The 19,203-nt window shown below is 38.3% G+C and overlaps 4 protein-coding genes across 4 annotated transcripts; 2 read left to right on the top strand and 2 right to left on the bottom strand.

Moving 5' to 3' along the window:
* Positions 1–1,267: 1,267 nt before the first annotated feature.
* On the bottom strand, positions 1,268–3,981 carry LOC147301332 (uncharacterized). The gene is made up of 4 exons (XM_086283548.1): positions 3,865–3,981; positions 2,789–2,937; positions 1,931–2,113; positions 1,268–1,853 (listed from the first exon to the last, which is right to left on the bottom strand). Exons 2-4 carry the CDS (start codon positions 2,843–2,845, stop codon positions 1,683–1,685), a joined length of 411 nt encoding a protein of 136 aa, XP_086139674.1. The 5' UTR covers positions 2,846–2,937; positions 3,865–3,981; the 3' UTR covers positions 1,268–1,682.
* A 1,478-nt stretch (positions 3,982–5,459) lies between these two features.
* On the bottom strand, positions 5,460–7,857 carry LOC147301331 (granzyme K-like). Its single transcript, XM_086283547.1, has 5 exons — positions 7,767–7,857; positions 7,489–7,630; positions 6,735–6,873; positions 6,211–6,480; positions 5,460–6,098 (listed from the first exon to the last, which is right to left on the bottom strand). The coding sequence occupies exons 1-5, from the start codon at positions 7,828–7,830 to the stop codon at positions 5,949–5,951; spliced, it is 765 nt and encodes a 254-aa protein (XP_086139673.1). The 5' UTR covers positions 7,831–7,857; the 3' UTR covers positions 5,460–5,948.
* Positions 7,858–10,767: 2,910 nt separating this feature from the next.
* Positions 10,768–12,078, top strand: LOC147301330 (granzyme B-like). The gene is made up of 5 exons (XM_086281826.1): positions 10,768–10,858; positions 10,947–11,097; positions 11,189–11,321; positions 11,446–11,700; positions 11,807–12,078. The coding sequence occupies exons 1-5, from the start codon at positions 10,801–10,803 to the stop codon at positions 11,969–11,971; spliced, it is 762 nt and encodes a 253-aa protein (XP_086137952.1). The 5' UTR covers positions 10,768–10,800; the 3' UTR covers positions 11,972–12,078.
* Positions 12,079–16,148: 4,070 nt separating this feature from the next.
* LOC147301329 (mast cell protease 4-like) lies at positions 16,149–17,299 on the top strand. Its single transcript, XM_086282431.1, has 5 exons — positions 16,149–16,206; positions 16,282–16,429; positions 16,523–16,655; positions 16,772–17,026; positions 17,123–17,299. The coding sequence occupies exons 1-5, from the start codon at positions 16,149–16,151 to the stop codon at positions 17,297–17,299; spliced, it is 771 nt and encodes a 256-aa protein (XP_086138557.1).
* The last annotated feature ends 1,904 nt before the right edge of the window (positions 17,300–19,203 follow it).

Raw genomic sequence — 19,203 nt, 5'->3', positions numbered from 1 at the left:
TAACTGTCTAAATACAGCTAAGTTTCATAACCGTGAGTCTGAGGAAGTGCTCTGAAGTTTAAATCTTATCTGGAAATTGTGGTTTCTGTGGTTCATTCAATTTGCTACAGGATCTGAAGATAGTGACAACTGGCCAAATCAAACAGTTCCTAAGAACAGTATCATGGACTTGCATCTGACTTCTTCAATTGTAGATAATTAAATAATCAAAAGCTCTAATTTCTGAAATGTATTTATTAAGTGTGAGACAAGAAAAATGGTTAAAATAAAGAAATGAAGGAGAGAAGGAAACATATTTAGCGCACGTGCTGTTGCACCAGATCTAAAAATCAATATTTTTTTACATTACTTACTGATAAAAAAGCGTAAACCAGCCAGATCCAATCTACCAACTTCTCACCAACAAGTGAGAAGTCAAATGAGCATTTATTAGATAAAAAAACTGGATGATTGGTTGGATGCTGCTAATAGACTTAAATTAGTTTATGTATTATTTTATGACAACGCACAGACGTCCAAGCTCCAAACAAAGTAATCACTTGACTGATTCTTGAATGTATATCGGGAGCAGCTATTATCACGACCTTGGTGTTATTGGAGTTTAAAACAAAGCAGTTATTGGAGAGCCAGCCACAAATCTCGGATAAACAATCAACTAAGGTCTATCCAGCTGACAAGGCTTAAAAGACATAAGCAGCAGAATATCATTGGCATGGAAATAAGAAACAAAAGAATGGAATAATGCTGAAGGTAGCATGTAAAAAACAAAAACAATAGACCAAGGACTGAACTTTGTGGAACCCCACAGGTTAGAGAAGCAGTGCTAGAGAACTTGTTTACCCTACACTCAGAAAAATAAAAGGTGCCAACTGGAACCAAAAGTGGTTCTTTAGACTGATGCCATAGAAGAACCTTTTTTGGTGCCACAAAGAACCTTTCAAACAATGGTTCTTTGAAGAACCATTTCTTTCAGTGGTTCATTGAAGAACCTTTAAAGGTGCCCCAAAGAACCATCAAGAAATGGTTCTTTGGGGCACCTTTAATGGTTTTTCAAAGAACCTTTTTAAAAATGGTTCTTTAAAGAACCTTTTTTAAAAAGCTCCTTCAAATGGTTCTTTAAAAGAACCATTTTAAAGAACCTTTTTTGAGTGGTTCTTTAAAAAACCATTTTAAATCTTTCAAAATAAAATGCATCATAAATTGAATTTGAGTAGGGTAAAATAAATACGAGCACAGCATAGACATATATTAATGGTTTATTGTCATTTTGTAGTTACCAAAAGACAAAAAGGCATTTTAACCCTCAGCACAACATCACTACTGATACATGTCACATATTAGTGTTTTAAAAAGTAATAATTAAATATATTGGCTATACTATAAATAAATATATATAAATACTATATCTACAGGTAACACAACAAATAATACATGTATTGTTTAATTAATAAAACATCAGAAAGTGATAAAACACATTAGAAATAGCAATAGCTTCATAACAGACCAATAAATCAACACATTTTCATCAGCAGATATTTGCATGTTCAGTAAAAACATTTCAACAACAAGTTTATGATTAAAATGATCAATGAACTTCAGCCTTACGCTCTGTAATGTACTTTTCATGTTGTACTCATGGTCCTTTGTTAGTCCAGTTTAGGACAATGTCTCTGACGTATGTTTCATATCAAATATGTCATATCAAAACAAGCCCACACCTGCAGTTGTTTCAGTTTTTCACTGGTGTTTCCTGTCAGCTGGTCAACCTCACTCAGGCAGACATCCATATCAGCCAACCAAATGACAAGTTCCTCCCTTTGTGCTTCAAATCCCTCCCACTCTGAGACAAGGAGCTGAAAGAGAGAGAAAAGAGTCAATTATAAAGAAGAGAGAAAAGTGAAACCCTCCTCAGAAGGTCTGACTCGCATACCTGCAGTTGACCTGTGATGGACTCTAGTTTGGCGTTCACGTCATCCCTCGCCGATGCCAACAGCCGAGTCTGCAGGGTGCCCTGGAAGAGCTGAGTTAATGTTCGACTCCTCCTGGTCAGGCTCTCCAGCTGGATGATCCGAGGTCTCACCGCTGCCTCTGAACACAGAAACACAAACTGCATCTGAAGCAGGAGGTGCAGATTTTTTTGCTATTCTTTTCTAAATCCAGGCTAGATCACGTGGAGGTATTTGGAAAACTTTTTTGGCCAGTGGACGACTGTTGTCTTGCAGAAAGTCAAACCAAACATATGCGATACACAATCAATTCACAAGAACACATTGTAAAAAATAAGTCCAGTTCTTGCCTGATTTCAAGTGAAATCTGCATCAAAACAGGGTGACAGAAGTAAAACGAGTGCACAAAGCCTCACTTTGTACAAGCCTGCTATTACAGTTCTCCTCTATGCAGACGACTTTCCTGTTTTCAAGGCACAACTTGGATCTGCTGTACGAATCTTATGGATACACACTAAATGAAACAATAGTGTGCATGACTCCAGATTCTGATCCCTCATCCTAATATGGTCCCAACATAGCAACAGCAATAAAGCAAATATTGAGGCTTCAAAATACAAAGTCCATAAACCAATGGCTGACATGGGTTTTATCATAAGGGTGATAAATATACAGATTTCAGTCTGTCTTAGAGATTTGATGTTCATTTACCTGCAGATGCACTATACGTACCTGCTCCATGGTTTTTCACAACATTTTGCATATCACTATTTAATACAGGAAGTACGTGAACTAAAACAAGTCATCTTTCTTTGTGAGAGGACCATATTAATGAAACAAACCTCAATGACATCATAGGGATCCCTAAAGATGCTCCTGCTGCTTCTCTTCCTCCTCATCCAAAGCTTCCTTCTCCTTGTCCTCAACTTCCATCCAATTGTAATTCAATCTAATTGTGTTTCTCCCCCTCCTCTTCCTCATTTTGTTGGAGCTGTGAACACAATTAATGTGAATCTGGATTAATTTGTGCAAACAAGAAAAATCTACAGCTTTTTGGTCAGAGGTGCTCTTGTGATTTAAGCCGGGTAGAGTAGATTTATGTGTTGATGCTACCTGCTTCAGCTCTGGCTGCTGAGTGATATTTACACCCTGGCTGGATTACAAACTTTAACCATGTGCTGAACTTTGGCCCAGCGTTGATACCTCTTGTTAGTATAACGACCTCTTCTTAGCTTGTATGTATGATGTATGATGGTGGATAAATGAAATATACAAAAAAATGTAACTATATTACAAAAGAACATCTATCTTGGAAACATCAAATGACCGGAGCATAACTTGTCAACTAGTCGGAAACTAAGTTATGCAGGAACAGTCAAAGACACACCTTCTCATGTCACATTTCTATTCATTTCTATATAATTCGATTAGACAATAAAGAGTTATCTAATCTAATTATTCATTCAAAACTCTTATGCATAGCTGTATTTTATACAGCTCATACAGAATTCAAAGTACAGGTTCATGTGAGTATTTAATGTACGGCTCAGATCTACAGAATTTCAGAGTTTCTAGAGCAGACACAGAGCTCACAACAGGCTTCAGGCGCCATTTTAGTGACTTTAACAATATATTAAATTTTAATTTCGGTCTAGCTGACATTAGGTTATGTACGCAGCACGCAATTGAACCACATATTTTAGAAGCCAAAGGTTCAAATTAGCTGGGAGCACCTTCACTTAATTATAACAGTGGTTTTGTTAGGAAAACAGTTTCTGTATACCGGATACTAAATTGCGCTGACCTCAACGGCTAACGTATCTAGCTAATCGCTACTGTTAGCACAACATTAACAGCAAGCTACAATGACGAGTAACAAAAACAAAACAGTAATAAGGTTTTAATGGAAATGTTTTACCTTTTCTAACAGTCCCAGAATCCACAGCTTCAAAGTCCAGCAGGTACTGAAGACTGTTATCCGTTTCGCTGTCACCGTCCGTGAGTTTTTTTTTTCCCCCGAAAGGTCAAGGCCCGCCGCTCGCACACTCTGTCTGCGCATGCGCATCCCAACGACTGACCCCCTCCGTTCGCTCCCGGGAGGTTATAGTATGACGTGTTCTGACGTCACTCTCTCTCCCTGTCATTTATTTGGCTCGAAACACATATTAACAAATTGCTCAGTGATGAACAACTACTCAGATCATTTACCTAAGCTGTGCGCTTTGTCAAAACGAAGTGTGTGTTCATTACACTGACATTCTGTTCTGCAATTGTTATTTACTTGTATCTTATAATTTGACTTTACATACTGCTGGGTGGTTTGTAAAGTTTACAATAACTAGTATTATCATTATGCTGTATTTTCAAAAATATATAATAATCTCAAAAGTAATGCCTTGGAGTAGAAAATAGTAATGCTTTATTAAAATTTAAAACTAAAGTACAGTACTTGAATGTGTGTATTGTGTCTACTGTTTGTTAACTCACCATATTCATAATGTGTTTGTGGGGTTAGGGGTGTGTGTGTGTGTGTGTGTGGGGGGGGGGGGGGGGGTTAGGGTCTTTAGGCTTTCCCCCCCACCCCTGCCACCAGTATATTTTTAAGCAAATATTTCTAACTTTTATTTGAATATTCAGTTTCCTACCATCTTCTCTTAAAGGGTAATTGCCAGGTAACCCGCCCTCTCCCTTCGCACACACATGCACACAAAGAAAACACACAGTATAATTCACAGCCTCATTATAGTGAATAAATATTTATGCCATTTACACCATCAAACTTAGATTGCTAAGGATGAAGAACCTTTTGTTCTTTAAAGAACCATTTGTAATAGCTGAAGAACCATCCACAAAATAAAAAGGTTCTTTGACGTATGATGGTTCTTTAAAGAACCATGAAGCCATCTGAAGAACCATTTAAGAACCATAATTTTTCTGAGTGTAACAGAAAATCTTCTTTCAGAAAAATAGGAGGAAAACCAGGCTAGTGCTTAACCAGTGATGCCAGACAAAACCTTGAGGCTATAAAGCAAAATATTTTGGTGTAACGGTATTAATGGTAACATTATATCATTGATGCACCTGTTAATTCTGTGAAATGTTAAATCAAATTAATTATGTGGGGTTTTTTTATGATCGCAATTTAAAAAAACACACAATCACACAATGTATTACCTATGAGACAGTGTGATAAAAAAAAAAACACTGCTATATTTTATTTGAAAATGTAAGAGAAGCAAAATGATTTTTACCTCATCAAATATGTAAATAAATAAGCCACAAAGGGCTCGTTTGACAAAGAACAAATCAAGAATGTGGCCTGACTGCCTTTTTAGGCTTAAAAGACATTTAATTTGGTTAAAAATGAAGGACTGATTACCAATTTTTGATAAAGATTTCTTAAATTAAGATTAAGATTTAATGATGTGAGAATTAGAAGTTACTGTAAAAACATGACACTTTGAGAGAATTACAGTACAAAAAATAAGACACAGACAGAAGGAAAGATATCTTTACTTCAGCTTTATTAGAAAGTAGGAAAAGCAGAAAGTAAAAGTAAAGTAAAATATTGTTTTGTATCAATTTTGTTTTTTGTTTTGTCTTTTGGCAGGGAGGGGATGTGTCAAGTACAAATACTGAACAAAACTAAACAAGAAAACATATTTAAAAATTTATCTTTGTGAAAAAATCTGTTCAAAATCCTCATATTCATTTACTGGACATAGTGAATGTCTCTGGGCGACAGACTGGACAGTCTCACTGTTGTTTTACTTTTGTGTGTGCATAAACGGACTAACCACAGGCTGCTATGTGCACAGTCTGTAACGATTAGAGCAAGCCAGCAGTGACAAAGATTCCATAAAATATAACATAATCAATGAGATAATAAAATGATGCTGGTCAAGTGAAAGGTATGAAGTGATAGCTCAGCCGATTAAACATCATAAAAGCATAAAACATTGTCATCTAGCTTAGTTTATGTGGACTGATGCCTGATGACTTTTAAGACTTCATAGTTTCTTTGATCCACTTGAGTTGCCTCTTTGAGAGAAACGAGTAGACTCCAGGCTTGTAAATGTCCCCACAACCAGCTCCAAAAGAAGTAACTCCAACCAGCTGAAAGCCGCACAGCAGTGGGCCTCCGGAATCCCCCTGCAGCAAGTACATATGCACTGTAGACCTTTTTTCTCACTTACAGGTGTCAAAACGTCAAAATGGTGCTGAGCTCAATGATTACATGCTCATATACATTCTTCATACTTACTTTACAGGTATCCGCTGCTTTTTTGCCATTTGAACCAGCACATACCATGTCACTGGTGATTAAAGGTGCGTAGTTGTAATATTCACAAGAGTTACACTTATGTCTGCCAATCACAGTCACGCGGACAGACTTGAGAACATCCGAGGTGCGGTTCTCTTCAGTTTTTCCCCATCCAGCAACCAGACACGTGGTGCCATCTGCAGGGTCTTTGACAATTTTGCCCAACTGGAGCCATTTTACTGACTTGGTTGCATATACTGGTTCCTTAAGCTGAGAAATGGTTAAAAAGAAATGTTACATTTTGACAGTGACTATCTATATGTTACCGACTTGCCACTGTGATAAAGTCTGGGTCACTACTTAATAATTCATATATTTTGTTTGGAAAATGGGAAATAGTTGGAGCGAATTATTGAAACATGTATAAACATACCCAGAAATGCACTTTATCAGGTAGAAACAAACTTATTTTCATTGTTGTATATTTGCTTGACCGGCTACTGGACACTGAATTTTCAGCTTACCTTGAGCAGCATGAGGTCATTGCCCACATTATGATTGAAATAGTTAGGATGAGCAAAACGTTTCTCAACCTCTCGGACCTGCCTCCACTCTTCTTCCTCTTTGGCGATGGAGTGCGCTCCCAGGATCGCCTTGCTCATTCTGCAAAAGAAAAACTCAGTGTAGTGATGACACTTCACTTACATCAAAAGGTCAGGAGTGTATTTTTCTCTACTTGAAGGAGGGCAGGATGTAATCGGTTCTTTGTGTTTGTTTGTCTGTTTGCTAGTTTTCAAGCGTTGTGTGATGTCAGACACAAATAACAACTAAAGCTGATTTCATGTTGGTGAAAATCAGGTCAAAGCCACATCAAACTTGAAATTGCCCACAATTGTTTATGGATCATCTTCAAACATCTTAGGGGACATGAGTACCTAGTTTGGCTATGCATTTGACCTTGACCTTCACTGTTAGCACCCAAGGTCAAAGCATGGAGAGAGAGCTGTACAACACACTTACTATTTTTTCACTACAAGATCCTTTGACATCACAATGAGTAAAGACAACTGTAGTATGTCATTTTCAAGGTGAAAGGTTTAAAAGTTGTGTTCTTATAAAAGCATGAAACATTTTAGTGCAGCCCCTGCCTGTCAGGAGGAGTTACGCTCTGGGTAAGAAAAAATATCAGTTAGCATTACACTTCACATCTTCTGTTAAAAATAAATACTGCAATATTTTGATTTGGAAATTTAGGAAAAGTGAACCTCGGGTTCTTACCCAGTGCAGTGAGCAGCTGTCAGGACCCATTGTGGGTGGATTAATGTCCCCCCACACATAAATTTCTTACTTGTCAAATAAGCCATGAAGGGCAGTGAGTGTGGCTTAACTTCCTTCCCTCCAATAATCTCAGAACCATGACCTAAAACAAAAAAAAAAAAATCCAGTCACATAAGAAAATCAGCAGATTTTTAAGTCAAGAACAGATGAGTGAGCACACATCCTACACCAACTGAGAGATATCAGTAATGTAAATTAAAGTACAAAACATCATTCACCTGACTGGATGATGGAAAGAAGCATGAACAAGATGAAAACACTGAAATTCCTCCGGCAGAACATGTTGTCTCAACTCTCGCTGAGCGAATGTTGAATTCACTGAAGTCCACTGTTATGCACAGCTTTATACGCTGAGCACACACACACACACACACACACACACACACACACACACACACACACACACACACACACACACACACACACACACACACACACACACACAGCCAGTAGTGTTCTTAATGTGTTATAACAATCATCAGTAGTTTTGAAACTAAAAAATATAATTTGCCAATTTGCTCACATGTTAATCATATGTGCTTTTTAATAATCATCATTAATTTTGTAGTTTTACCAGTATTACTGTGAACTGGGTTGAAGCCACACAGTGCCCACAAAATATATCAGAGATCACCACCTAGTGGTTTAATGTGAATATTGAGTGTCAGTGACACAATGAGGTTAGGATCATAAAAGCAAAGATATTTGATTGATTATTAGCTCTAAAATATCTGTGACGGCTGTGTCTGATTTACAGTGATTTTGAGAGGTTGAGATTTTGAGACTTAAAAGATTTTGAGACATTAATAACCTGTTGGATTCACTGAAAAGGCTGAAGAGTCGGTGACTGAAAGCTGCGAGCAGAAGTATTTATAAGAGTTTTACTTTCAGGTGGAGAATATTTAAATGAGTCAGGCAAATGTGAATTGAAAAGTCTATGACACAAAGTTTCTTGCAAGTTGCACAAAATTTAACATGGAAAAAAAATCCTGTATTCAGCCTGCGATGGCTGTAATAGCTGCTAATAGAAGAGTTTATTTTTCGGAGGCGAGATGTTATCAGAACGAGAGAGAACTCTCTGTATTGAAACTCTTCACTCAGTCTTCATGCCGAGTGTGTCGGTGAGCCCACTCTTTGCTCCTCACTAACACAGTTTTCATGAAACAGAGCAGAAATAAACCGAGCTCAGCTTCTTTTTCTCAGCAGTGCGCACACAGCGAGCAGCTTCTCTCTGCTGAATCTGTAATTAATACTGTTACTGTGTTAGATTAATGCCTGAATGTTGGCACACGCATGTGGCACGGTAACATTATATCAAAATATACTGATTTTCCTTCAGCCTCCTCTCACTTATCAGAACTGCCTATTTTCAGAGATTACCACTGGACTGAAACCCGAGTTTACACTGGATTATTTTGGTAAGAAGCACTGCAAACTGCAGCACTTTATTCCTACCTCTGTGCTTACGTTGAGTGTTTGGAACGAGCAAAAGCATCTGGTCTGCTGACCTGAGAGAATGAGGCAGGACATAAGGGTGTAGCAGCTCAGACAGATAACATGAGGCACAGCCATTAATAGGAGATAGGAGGCGATTTTGGAACACGGCCATTGTCTCAGTCTCCTTTGTCACGATCTTCCTCTGTCACAGGGGAGCTGTGTGGTTTCCAGAAAAATCCTTAAGTCTTTATGTGTTCCTTTCTATATGTCGACAATACACACCACACTTTTACTTTTAAGCACTTTTAATTTTAAAAGGCTTCTTTTTCAGTTTTCCACCAATAAATCTTGAAGTTGACCTTGAAGACGGTCAACGGTGGATGTGAGCCAGATTTTAATGCTTTGTTAAGATGACCCCGCTCTACACCCCTACAACATTTTAACAGAATTCATTCGACACTTTTTGAGCTATATGTTTGCAGAGAGTATGGCATTGCATACGCTACCACAATTTCTTGGTAAAACTATACTTGGCAAAAAAGCCCATGAGAATTCAGTGCAGCACATGGCCTCTGTGCAGAACACCAGAGGTGATGTATATCAATGATTTCTAATCACCAAATACTCTGTGGTCTATGATGCATGTCGTATAGCCTCATTAGTAATCAGACATCTTCTGTGGTGATGCACACCACCTCTCAGTGATTAATTCTTCAGTTAATGAGAAAAACCACTTTGCTCTCAGTAAACATAAAGTTCCATGTGAGTTTATCATTCTTAACATGTTTGCTGTGTGCTCACCACTACTGTTAGCATCAGTAGGTCCTAAAGATAAAATGGCCATTCGTTGTGTTTAAACCCTCCTAACGACGCTCCTTTCCCTCATCGTTTATCTTCTATCTGTATCGTATCATGCTTGTTGGTGTCCATCTTTGTTTTGGTATTGCATGGACAACAACATGGTAGCGACTACCCAGAATGTATTGCTATTAAAGAATTCCGTTTCATATCATTTGTGTCTTCCTACACTTCCTGATTCATTATATTCACCATCCTCCAGCCATTCTCCTCCCTCTCTCTCGTTTTCTCACATCCATCAGCTCCTCACAGTGCTCCTCCCATCTTCTCCACACACTCTCTTCACTTGTTGGAACATTTCAGTTTCGATCCTGAATCTTCCTGCACATCCTTTCCAGTCTCCAATTTCCAGCTTCAAACTCATGATTCTTTCCAAAACTCTCTTTACTGCCAAAGCACTATTTACATATTATTCATTCAAGAGACCAAGCTCCATACAGGAGGGCACTACCACTTTTCCATAGGAGAACCTCGCTCCATAAACAGTTCACACAGTGGAAGAAATGGTCCCAAGGAGGCGCTAAATGAAAAGGCATCTCCTTCCTGTTTTTACATTGCTGGTGGACAGATTATGAGCCAAGTACCATAATGTTATTAGTCTTGGTTCAAGTATGAAATCAGTAACTCAGTGGGATATTGTTGTTTTGAGCTTTAACAGTGGTGTAAAAATGTTTCAACAACCCAGCTTTATGAAGGTTTAGACATGCCTGCTTGTGTACAAAAGTTGTGGTGTGAGAGACTGTGAGAAACTTGCAACCATTAAACAGCCCGTGTGTTTCAGGATGATGAGGTAGTGTAATACTGATGAACAAGATAATGTAAAGATAATACAAGTGCCCAAAAAAACAGGATGTGGTTAGAAGTCAAATTGTGATCATCAGATTTGACAGAGCAACTGCTGTATAAAAGGTCAATTTCACACTTGTGCCAACACAACTTCACCTTTTTGCTGGCATCATGCTCAGTCTGCAAAAAATCCTGCTCCTCCATGTTCTGGCATGTCTCGGACGACTCGGTAAGATCTGCAAAACTTTGTTATTGTCCTCTGATCGTTCAATGGAACGTTAACTTCATTTTGGTTTCCTTTACTCTGCTTTTTTCAGCACATGGAAGTGACATCATACATGGTACAAAAGCCCCAGAGAACTCCATGCACTACATGGCCTCTGTGCAGAACAACATGGGTCAACATGTTTGTGGAGGATTTCTCATCACTGAGGAATTTGTAGTCTCGGCTGCACACTGTAATGACTCGTGAGTAATCAAACATCTTCTGCTTCTGCTTCTCTGACTCATGTCATTAAAACACATTGTATTGATTACCTCTCACTGATTACTCTTTCAGGAGCCTCACACACGTTGTTCTCGGGAACCACAATCTCAAGAACGCCAATCATCAAAAAATAAAGATTGAAAACAAAACCATCCATGAAAATTATCAACACGTTGGACTGGGTAATGACATCATGCTGATTGAAGTAAGTACATGTTCATGTTCACAACAGTTTCACATGATGTGTTTGTGGTTTCATTATTCAGATTATATCTAAAGAACTATCGTATGAACATAGATATATTTTTTACTTCATGTTGTGTCTCCAGCTGTCTGAGAAAGTTAAACTGGGCCATGGAGTAGAAATAATTCAAATTCCACATGCTGAAATAAACCTAAAAGAAAACCAAGTGTGTCAGGTGGCTGGATGGGGAACAACTAAAACTCATGGTAAACCTGTTGATGAGCTGATGGTGGTGGACGTGTCTGTCATTGACAAACAAGTCTGTAAAGAACAATGGCCTGGTCTTCCTGCCAATGTAATCTGTGCAGGTGGATATAAGACAAACAAAGGATTCTGTCAGGTATGTTTTCTGTCCTTTCAGTTTAAACAGGTTTCATGTTCACATATCTTAAAAACATAAACATAATGAACATAAACTGATAAATTAAAATTCTTCCTCCTCACAGGGAGATTCTGGTGGTCCTCTGGTGTGTCATGGGTTTGCTGTTGGGGTTGTTTCTTTCAACTATAATGCGAACTGCAATTACCCCAATTACCCCAATGTCTATACTGACATCTCAAAATACCGTAAATGGATCGACGAGGTTCTGGAAAAAAAAGAGATTGAGTAAAGTAATTTAAGTAAAAAATTTACTTAAAGTTTTTCTTTTCACTATTGAAATGTGAGAATTTCTGATTCTTTCATCAGTTTAACCAAAAACAAAAATACAAACGTATCCCACACTCAATCTGTCATTTCTTTCTGTAACAGCCAAAAGGCTGAATTTTTAATATTATTTCTGCCTTTGTAGTGGACCACGCTTCAGTTTGCCTGTGACGAAAGACATATTTGCATCCTTGTATGGTTTTTTGCTTCTCAAAATTTTAATTCAGTTTTTTCCAATTAAACTGAAGTTCAATATCAAAAGAAGTAATCAAATTCAGACTTGATATTTTTCTTAAGCCTCCAGGTGTTACCATGGATACAGGCTAATGACTGTAGAGCCAAATTCTTCTAGCAGAAAATGAGAAAATACTTTTCATAACATTTCATTTTTTATATTCCTTGTACAGTAAAGCTCAAAAACATGCTGGGTTCAGGGAATGACTACTTTTTGGTATTTAAGTAATATGAGGATTTTGTCGGCTTACTGTCGGCTCCAACATGTGCTCGGTGGAGATTCTGTTTGTTTTTACCTTAAATGCATTACACAATGCTTGTCCTCACTCTCACAAGTCACCTGATGTTTGTGGAGAAGGGTGATTATTGGCAAAAAGACATAAGATTTGAGGGTAATAGTAGAATGACCTGGTTTGCAGTGGCTTGGATTTTTTTTATACTGCACACACCTGTGCTGGAAGATTTTATCAAACATTATAACAACTTCATCTACTGAAACAGCATGTTCTAGTGGTTCAACAGAGACCCATACAAGTCTTCCTCTGAGCTTCAGTGCAGGGAAATGAGGCTCAAACAGCAACACACTAGATTTCATTTATGTGCACTATATCTTACTACAGCTGGAGTACAGATTTATGAGGATGAGGATAATGAATAATAAATTCACATTAATGCTGCAGACGCTGAATGAATGATAATTCAACCGATGAAAAGCTCTGTGAGTGCAGTTCCACTAACCACAGTAATATCTTCTTAACTGTGAGTGTAGAGCATCGACTCTTAATCTAAAACACAAAGGCAAATACAGTGGGGCAAAAAAGTATTTAGTCAGCCACCGATTGTGCAAGTTCCCCCACTTAAAATGATGACAGAGGTCAGTAATTTGCACCAGAGGTACACTTCAACTGTGAGAGACAGAATGTGAAAAAAAAATCCATGAATCCACATGGTAGGATTTGTAAAGAATTTATTCGTAAATCAGGGTGGAAAATAAGTATTTGGTCACCTCAAACAAGGAAAATCTCTGGCTCTCACAGACCTGTAACGTCTGCTGTAAGAAGCTTTTCTGTCCCCCACTCGTTACCTGTATGAATGGCACCTGTTTGAACTCATCATCTGTATAAAAGACACCTGTCCACAGCCTCAAACAGTCAGACTCCAAACTCAGCAATGGCCAAGACCAAAGAGCTTTCGAAGGACACCAGGAAAAGTATTGTAGACCTGCACCAGACTGGGAAGAGTGAATCTACTATAGGCAAGCAGCTTGGTGTGAAAAAATCAACTGTGGGAGCAATCATCAGAAAATGGAAGACATACAAGACCACTGATAATCTCCCTCGATCTGGGGCTCCACGCAAGATCTCATCCCGTGGGGTCAAAATGATCATGAGAAAGGTGAGCAAAGATCCCAGAACCACACGGGGGGACCTGGTGAATGACCTGCAGAGAGCTGGGACCAAAGTAACAAAGGTCACCATCAGTAACACACTACAACGGCAGGGAATCAAATCCCGCAGTGCCAGACGTGTTCCGCTGCTGAAGCCAGTGCATGTCCAGGCCCGTCTGAAGTTTGCCAGAGAGCACATGGATGATACAGCAGAGGATTGGGAGAATGTCATGTGGTCAGATGAAACCAAAGTAGAACTTTTTGGTATAAACTCAACTCGTCGTGTTTGGAGGAAGACGAATACTGAGTTGCATCCCAAGAACACCATACCTACTGTGAAGCATGGGGGTGGAAACATCATGCTATGGGGCTGTTTTTCTGCCAAGGGGACAGGACGACTGATCCGTGTTAAGGACAGAATGAATGGGGCCATGTATCGTGAGATTTTGAGCCAAAACCTCCTTCCATCAGTGAGAACTTTGAAGATGAAACGAGGCTGGGTCTTCCAACATGACAATGATCCAAAACACACCGCCCGGGCAACAAAGGAGTGGCTCCGTAAGAAGCATTTGAAAGTCCTGGAGTGGCCTAGCCAGTCTCCAGACCTCAACCCCATAGAAAATCTGTGGCGGGAGTTGAAAGTCCGTGTTGCTCGGCGACAGCCCCAAAACATCACTGCTCTCGAGAAGATCTGCATGGAGGAATGGGCCAAAATACCAGCTACTGTGTGTGCAAACCTGGTAAAGACCTATAGTAAACGTTTGACCTCTGTTATTGCCAACAAAGGTTATGTTACAAAGTATTGAGTTGTATTTTTCTTATTGACCAAATACTTATTTTCCACCCTGATTTACGAATAAATTCTTTACAAATCCTACCATGTGGATTCATGGATTTTTTTTTTCACATTCTGTCTCTCACAGTTGAAGTGTACCTCTGGTGCAAATTACTGACCTCTGTCATCATTTTAAGTGGGGGAACTTGCACAATCGGTGGCTGACTAAATACTTTTTTGCCCCACTGTAAGTATATAAAATTACACAGTATACGTATCCGAAACATAGACACACCTACTGGCAGCAGGTAACTGATTTAACAAAAGAAGATAAATAATGTCAGAAGAACACTTTAATCATAAGTGGGATAATAAGTGATCCCCTTTAATTGATTTTTAGTTTTAGTTTTTCCTCTGATTTATCACTCCGATAATTAAATTAAAAACAATCCTTATTTATTTATTAAAGTGATTTTGTTTATTTGTACTAATTCGATCATGTTTCACCCCTGGTAGTAGTTAAACAGATATGTTTAATATGTCTGTGTAGCTAGACACTGTGGTTTCAGCGACCCAGTTCATGGTGTCAAGCCAATGTGTCAATTTTCAGACATTTAGATGCAAACACAGGAAATGTGGAACAAAACTGAGAGAGGCGGTTGGAAACCACAGACAGACACTTAAAGTGTTTTATTACTTGTTTCTCTTTTTCCATATCAGTCTCATCACTCCTCTTACATCAATGAAAAAAGAAAAGTCAGCTTATTTACTGTAACTGGATCAGTATCCGAAATTTAACAAACTTATTCTGGAAAAAAAAAGTGTTTGTTTGTTTTTTCAATTAGTGTAGTTTCTCCTTATAGTCACTGTTAAATATCCCAATTCTTTGATCTTTGGGCTGAAGGAAGAACAACACTCGGTGTATAAATGCTCAATCAGCGATCTCTTTATTCCATACAATTCTCATTCTTCCATACAACACTTTGAGCATAATCGTCCGGACGGGAGTTGTGGACAGGAGGGTGTCCACCAGATCTCGAAGTGTCTGAACGTTTCTCACATTCTTATAGCTTCAGCCCCCTCCAAGGTCATAAAACCTAAACATCCACATTCTTTCTCTTTCAGTGAGCCTCAGTTATGACCTTGGCTTCCTGTGCAGTATGTTCTGTTCTTTCTAATCAGACAAATAAGGCCATGATTCTCTGAAAACAGTATTTCTTATAAATCAGCAGCATCATAAAACAGTGTAATGATTTCACAATCTTTAATCCAAGGCATAATGTGGCCTATAGCCGTATAATGACTCAACAATTCTTTGATTAGAAGTATAAGGTGGCATAAGATAGTATAATAATCTCACATCACAAACAAGGAAATGAAAACCCTAACGAATGTTTTTAAATTGACTTAAAGATGTTTAAGTCAATTTATTTCTATTTCAGAAAAAAAGGAGGCCCAAAAAGGTGCCCAATGAACCGAATCAGGAAGCTGAAAAGTCTTAAATCACAAAAGTTGATCTGAAATTGAGCCTCAAATGGTGATAACGAAAGAAAAATAATGTGAATATATGTGTTGGACACTAAAATAAATATATACACACACACGCAAAATTATAAATGTGTTTCATATTGATAATGAAAGATTATCTATGTATGTGTAGCTTACCTTACAGGATGTGGTTAGTCATTGAAGCAAGCTGCAGCATAAAAAGGGTCAACATGACACATGTGGTGTTTTGATGGCATCATGCACGCTCTGCAGAAACTTCTGTTCTTCCATGTCTTCACATGTCTCACACAAGCTGGTAAGAATTAATCATCGATTATCATTCTGTGACTATCTGACGGGAGCATCAACTTGTTTTTTTTCCTCTTTGGAGGACATGGGAGTGACATCATAAAGGGTAAAAAGGCTCCAGAGAACTCATTGCTGTACATGGCCTCAGTGCAGAGCAGCACCGGTCATGTATGTGGAGGATTTCTCATCACTGCAGACTTTGTGCTCACTGCTGCACACTGTGCCAAAGAGTAAGTCATTATTCTTTTTCAGTGGCAGAATGTGACTGACAGCATTTAAAACTGATTTAGAAAGTGTATTGATTACAAAGATTACTGTTCCAGAAATCCCACGCACGTTGTTCTCGCCACTCACAATCTCGAGAAGTCCCATCAAGAAAAAATAACAATTAAAAAGAAATTCAAGCCCAACTTTTATCAAACGGCTTGGCACAGTGATGACATCATGCTCCTTAAAGTAAGTATGAACTAAACTAATACTGAAACATTAAAGGTTTAAGGTGATATCATTTTGTGATCTAATTATTTACACTGCATAACAGTGCGAGCATTTCTAATGCTAACTGTCTCCAGCTTTCCAGGAAAGTTCAACTAAACAAGAGAGTAAAAATAATTCCACTGCCATCTGCTAAAGTACAACTGAGAAAAAATGAAGTGTGTCAGGTGTCTGGATGGGGAAAAACTATAACTGCTGGTGAAACTGTTAATGAGCTGAGAGTGGTGGATGTGCCTGTCATCAACATAAAGGTGTGTAAGGAACTGTGGCCTGGTCTTCCTGCTAATGTAATCTGCGCAGGTGGTTATGGCACAGACAAAGGGTTCTGTCAGGTATGTTTCCCGTCCAATCACTGACGTTGTAATTTGGCCTGTTATCGAAAACTGAAACTTAAAAAGACAACTCAAAAGTCTTCCTCCTCCTCACAGGGTGATTCAGGCAGCCCGCTGATATGCAAAGGAATTGCTGTTGGTGTCGTTTCCTTCAACAAAAAAAGAAACTGTGACTATCCTCATGTACCCAACGTTTTTACAGACATCTCAAAATACCGCCTGTGGATCAACTCAATTCTAAAAAACCCAAATAGTGATAAACAAAACCCATAAAGTTTTGGTTTTGTATTATTACTTTATTACATTTCATTACATTATTACATTTCTTACTTGAAATGTGCAATTCACTTGTATTTTTATTTTTTATTCCTATTTATTCTATTTATCCCCTTCGTATATTTTATTTATATTGTCTCTGTATTTATATATATGTGTGTGTGTGTGTGTGTGTGTGTGTGTGTGTGTGTGTGTGTGTGTGTGTGTGTGTGTGTGTGTATATATATATATATAATATTCTGCAACTCTGTAACTTCTGTCGATGCTGTGCTTTTTTGGAAATCGAATTTCCCAGAGGAACCCACCCGAGGGATTAATAAAGTTCTATCTAATCTAATCTAATCTAATCTATTAAAATGTAAACACGGTGCTGGCGATTGCTTCATCGGAGGAACCAAAAACAGAAATAAAAATATCTCGCAGTCCAAATTTCATCTGTAATATTGTCGTGAGAAGGTAAAAAATTTGCCCTAAAATATAACAACTAAAATTCTAAAGAGAATAATTCTGTCATATGATCACTGCTACAGTTTGCTGTTCCCACATGACTAAAGTAACACAATCGGTGTGAGTCGGTGAGAGTGGGAGTGACCACATTCAGTGTTACCCCAGGAGGGCATGCAGCAACAATCATGTGGGTCTAAATCCAATCCAATCCAATCCAACTTTATTTATATAGCACTTTAAAAACAACAAAGTTGACCAAAGTGCTTTCCAATAATAAAACAGAGATAGCAGTTAAAAACCATACATTAAGCATACAATGAAATCAATAAACAAAATAAATATATAATTGAAAAAGAAGATAAAAATAAATCAGTAAATAAAAGTAATAAAAGTATCAAAGGTGTTTCCCACCCCATGTGACCAATATCAACAGTACAACATAGTAGCTGACAGGCAAAATTTTTAAATTGTTTCACAGAATCAGGTTATATACCACTGTAGTCTAAGTATAGCGACAATAAAGGAAACTTTATCTTTTGTCTTTTTGTCTGTTTATTTACTCATTTCATTAGTGTTATTTCCTTTATTGCAGTCTGTGTGATGTGTATAAGCTGACAGGCAGGAGGAAAAAGAAAGAAAAAGAAATGGGAAGGAACCATGCCACCCAGGGTGACACGGTTCCCCCTCTTTTGGTGGTCCTCCTCGGGTCCTCGTACTCTGGGGCCTCTGGATATCTGGGGCCTGGATCTCCTCCATACCTGCTTCATGCCCTGGGGGACGGGGCTATGGCTCCCCACACTCCCTAGCAGATCGTTACATGGAGAAACCTTTGGAATACAAGCATGTTGATCCACACAGGTGTGCACACGGGTGTTCACAGACACGGACTACAGCTTTCTTGGCTGCTGCCTCAAAGCACATTGTGCGCTGTCTATCTTGCGTGCTGCACAATATCGTTTAATATTTAGTATCTACTGTTATCTACTGCTAGCTAGTTTATTGTGATGGTGCTGTATTTATTATGTTGCTCTTTTTTTTGTTGGCTTTCTCTTCTGTTTTTTTTTTCTCCATACAGGTGATCCAGGTGTTTTGTTTGTTTTTCTTTCTTTCTTCCCCCCCTTCTCACCGTCTCTTCTCCCCTCTGGTTTTCTTTCTCTCCCTCTCTTTCTTTCATTCTTTCTCCCTGTCCTATCCCCCAGTCATGTCTGTCCCATTTGTAAAATAAATACATAATTATAATAAAGGTCAATCAAATGGACCAATATGGCAAGGCCATGATGATCCACTTGGTAAAATAAATCCGTTTGGCATCTTTCTTGGCCTTAAGACAACAATTCTGATAGCTAAAGATCCAAACGGGACACACAAAAAAAGAAAGAAAAAAAAAGAAATGGGAAGAAAAAAAGAGAAAACATAATAAAGGGATAGCGCACAGATAGAAAAGTGCAAAGGAT

Source organism: Aulonocara sp. 'chitande type north' Nkhata Bay, linkage group LG23, assembly GCF_057382095.1.
Source record: "Aulonocara sp. 'chitande type north' Nkhata Bay isolate Kocher_YH1m ecotype deep benthic linkage group LG23, A_spYH_male_GT1.1, whole genome shotgun sequence".
Lineage (NCBI taxonomy): Eukaryota > Metazoa > Chordata > Actinopteri > Cichliformes > Cichlidae > Aulonocara > Aulonocara sp. 'chitande type north' Nkhata Bay.
Note: the sequence above shows the minus strand (reverse complement) of the source record. Positions and strands in the feature narration are given on the sequence as shown.

Excerpts from the sequence above, each read along its gene's own strand:
- LOC147301330 (XM_086281826.1), top strand. The coding sequence starts at position 10,801 with ATGCTCAGTCTGCAAAAAATCCTGCTCCTCCATGTTCTGGCATGTCTC. Across the intron at positions 11,098-11,188 it reads GCTGCACACTGTAATGACTC|GAGCCTCACACACGTTGTTC; the intron begins GTGAGTAATCAA and ends TTACTCTTTCAG. Across the intron at positions 11,701-11,806 it reads CAAACAAAGGATTCTGTCAG|GGAGATTCTGGTGGTCCTCT; the intron begins GTATGTTTTCTG and ends TCCTCCTCACAG.
- LOC147301329 (XM_086282431.1), top strand. The coding sequence starts at position 16,149 with ATGCACGCTCTGCAGAAACTTCTGTTCTTCCATGTCTTCACATGTCTC. Across the intron at positions 16,207-16,281 it reads CACATGTCTCACACAAGCTG|GACATGGGAGTGACATCATA; the intron begins GTAAGAATTAAT and ends TCCTCTTTGGAG. Across the intron at positions 17,027-17,122 it reads CAGACAAAGGGTTCTGTCAG|GGTGATTCAGGCAGCCCGCT; the intron begins GTATGTTTCCCG and ends TCCTCCTCACAG.
- LOC147301332 (XM_086283548.1), bottom strand. The coding sequence starts at position 2,845 with ATGAGGAGGAAGAGAAGCAGCAGGAGCATCTTTAGGGATCCCTATGAT. Across the intron at positions 2,114-2,788 it reads ATCCCTATGATGTCATTGAG|ATGCAGTTTGTGTTTCTGTG; the intron begins GTTTGTTTCATT and ends CTCCTGCTTCAG. Across the intron at positions 1,854-1,930 it reads CCATCACAGGTCAACTGCAG|CTCCTTGTCTCAGAGTGGGA; the intron begins GTATGCGAGTCA and ends TCTCTCTTTCAG.
- LOC147301331 (XM_086283547.1), bottom strand. The coding sequence starts at position 7,830 with ATGTTCTGCCGGAGGAATTTCAGTGTTTTCATCTTGTTCATGCTTCTT. Across the intron at positions 7,631-7,766 it reads TCTTTCCATCATCCAGTCAG|GTCATGGTTCTGAGATTATT; the intron begins GTGAATGATGTT and ends TTTTTGTTTTAG. Across the intron at positions 6,099-6,210 it reads AAGCAGCGGATACCTGTAAA|GGGGATTCCGGAGGCCCACT; the intron begins GTAAGTATGAAG and ends TACTTGCTGCAG.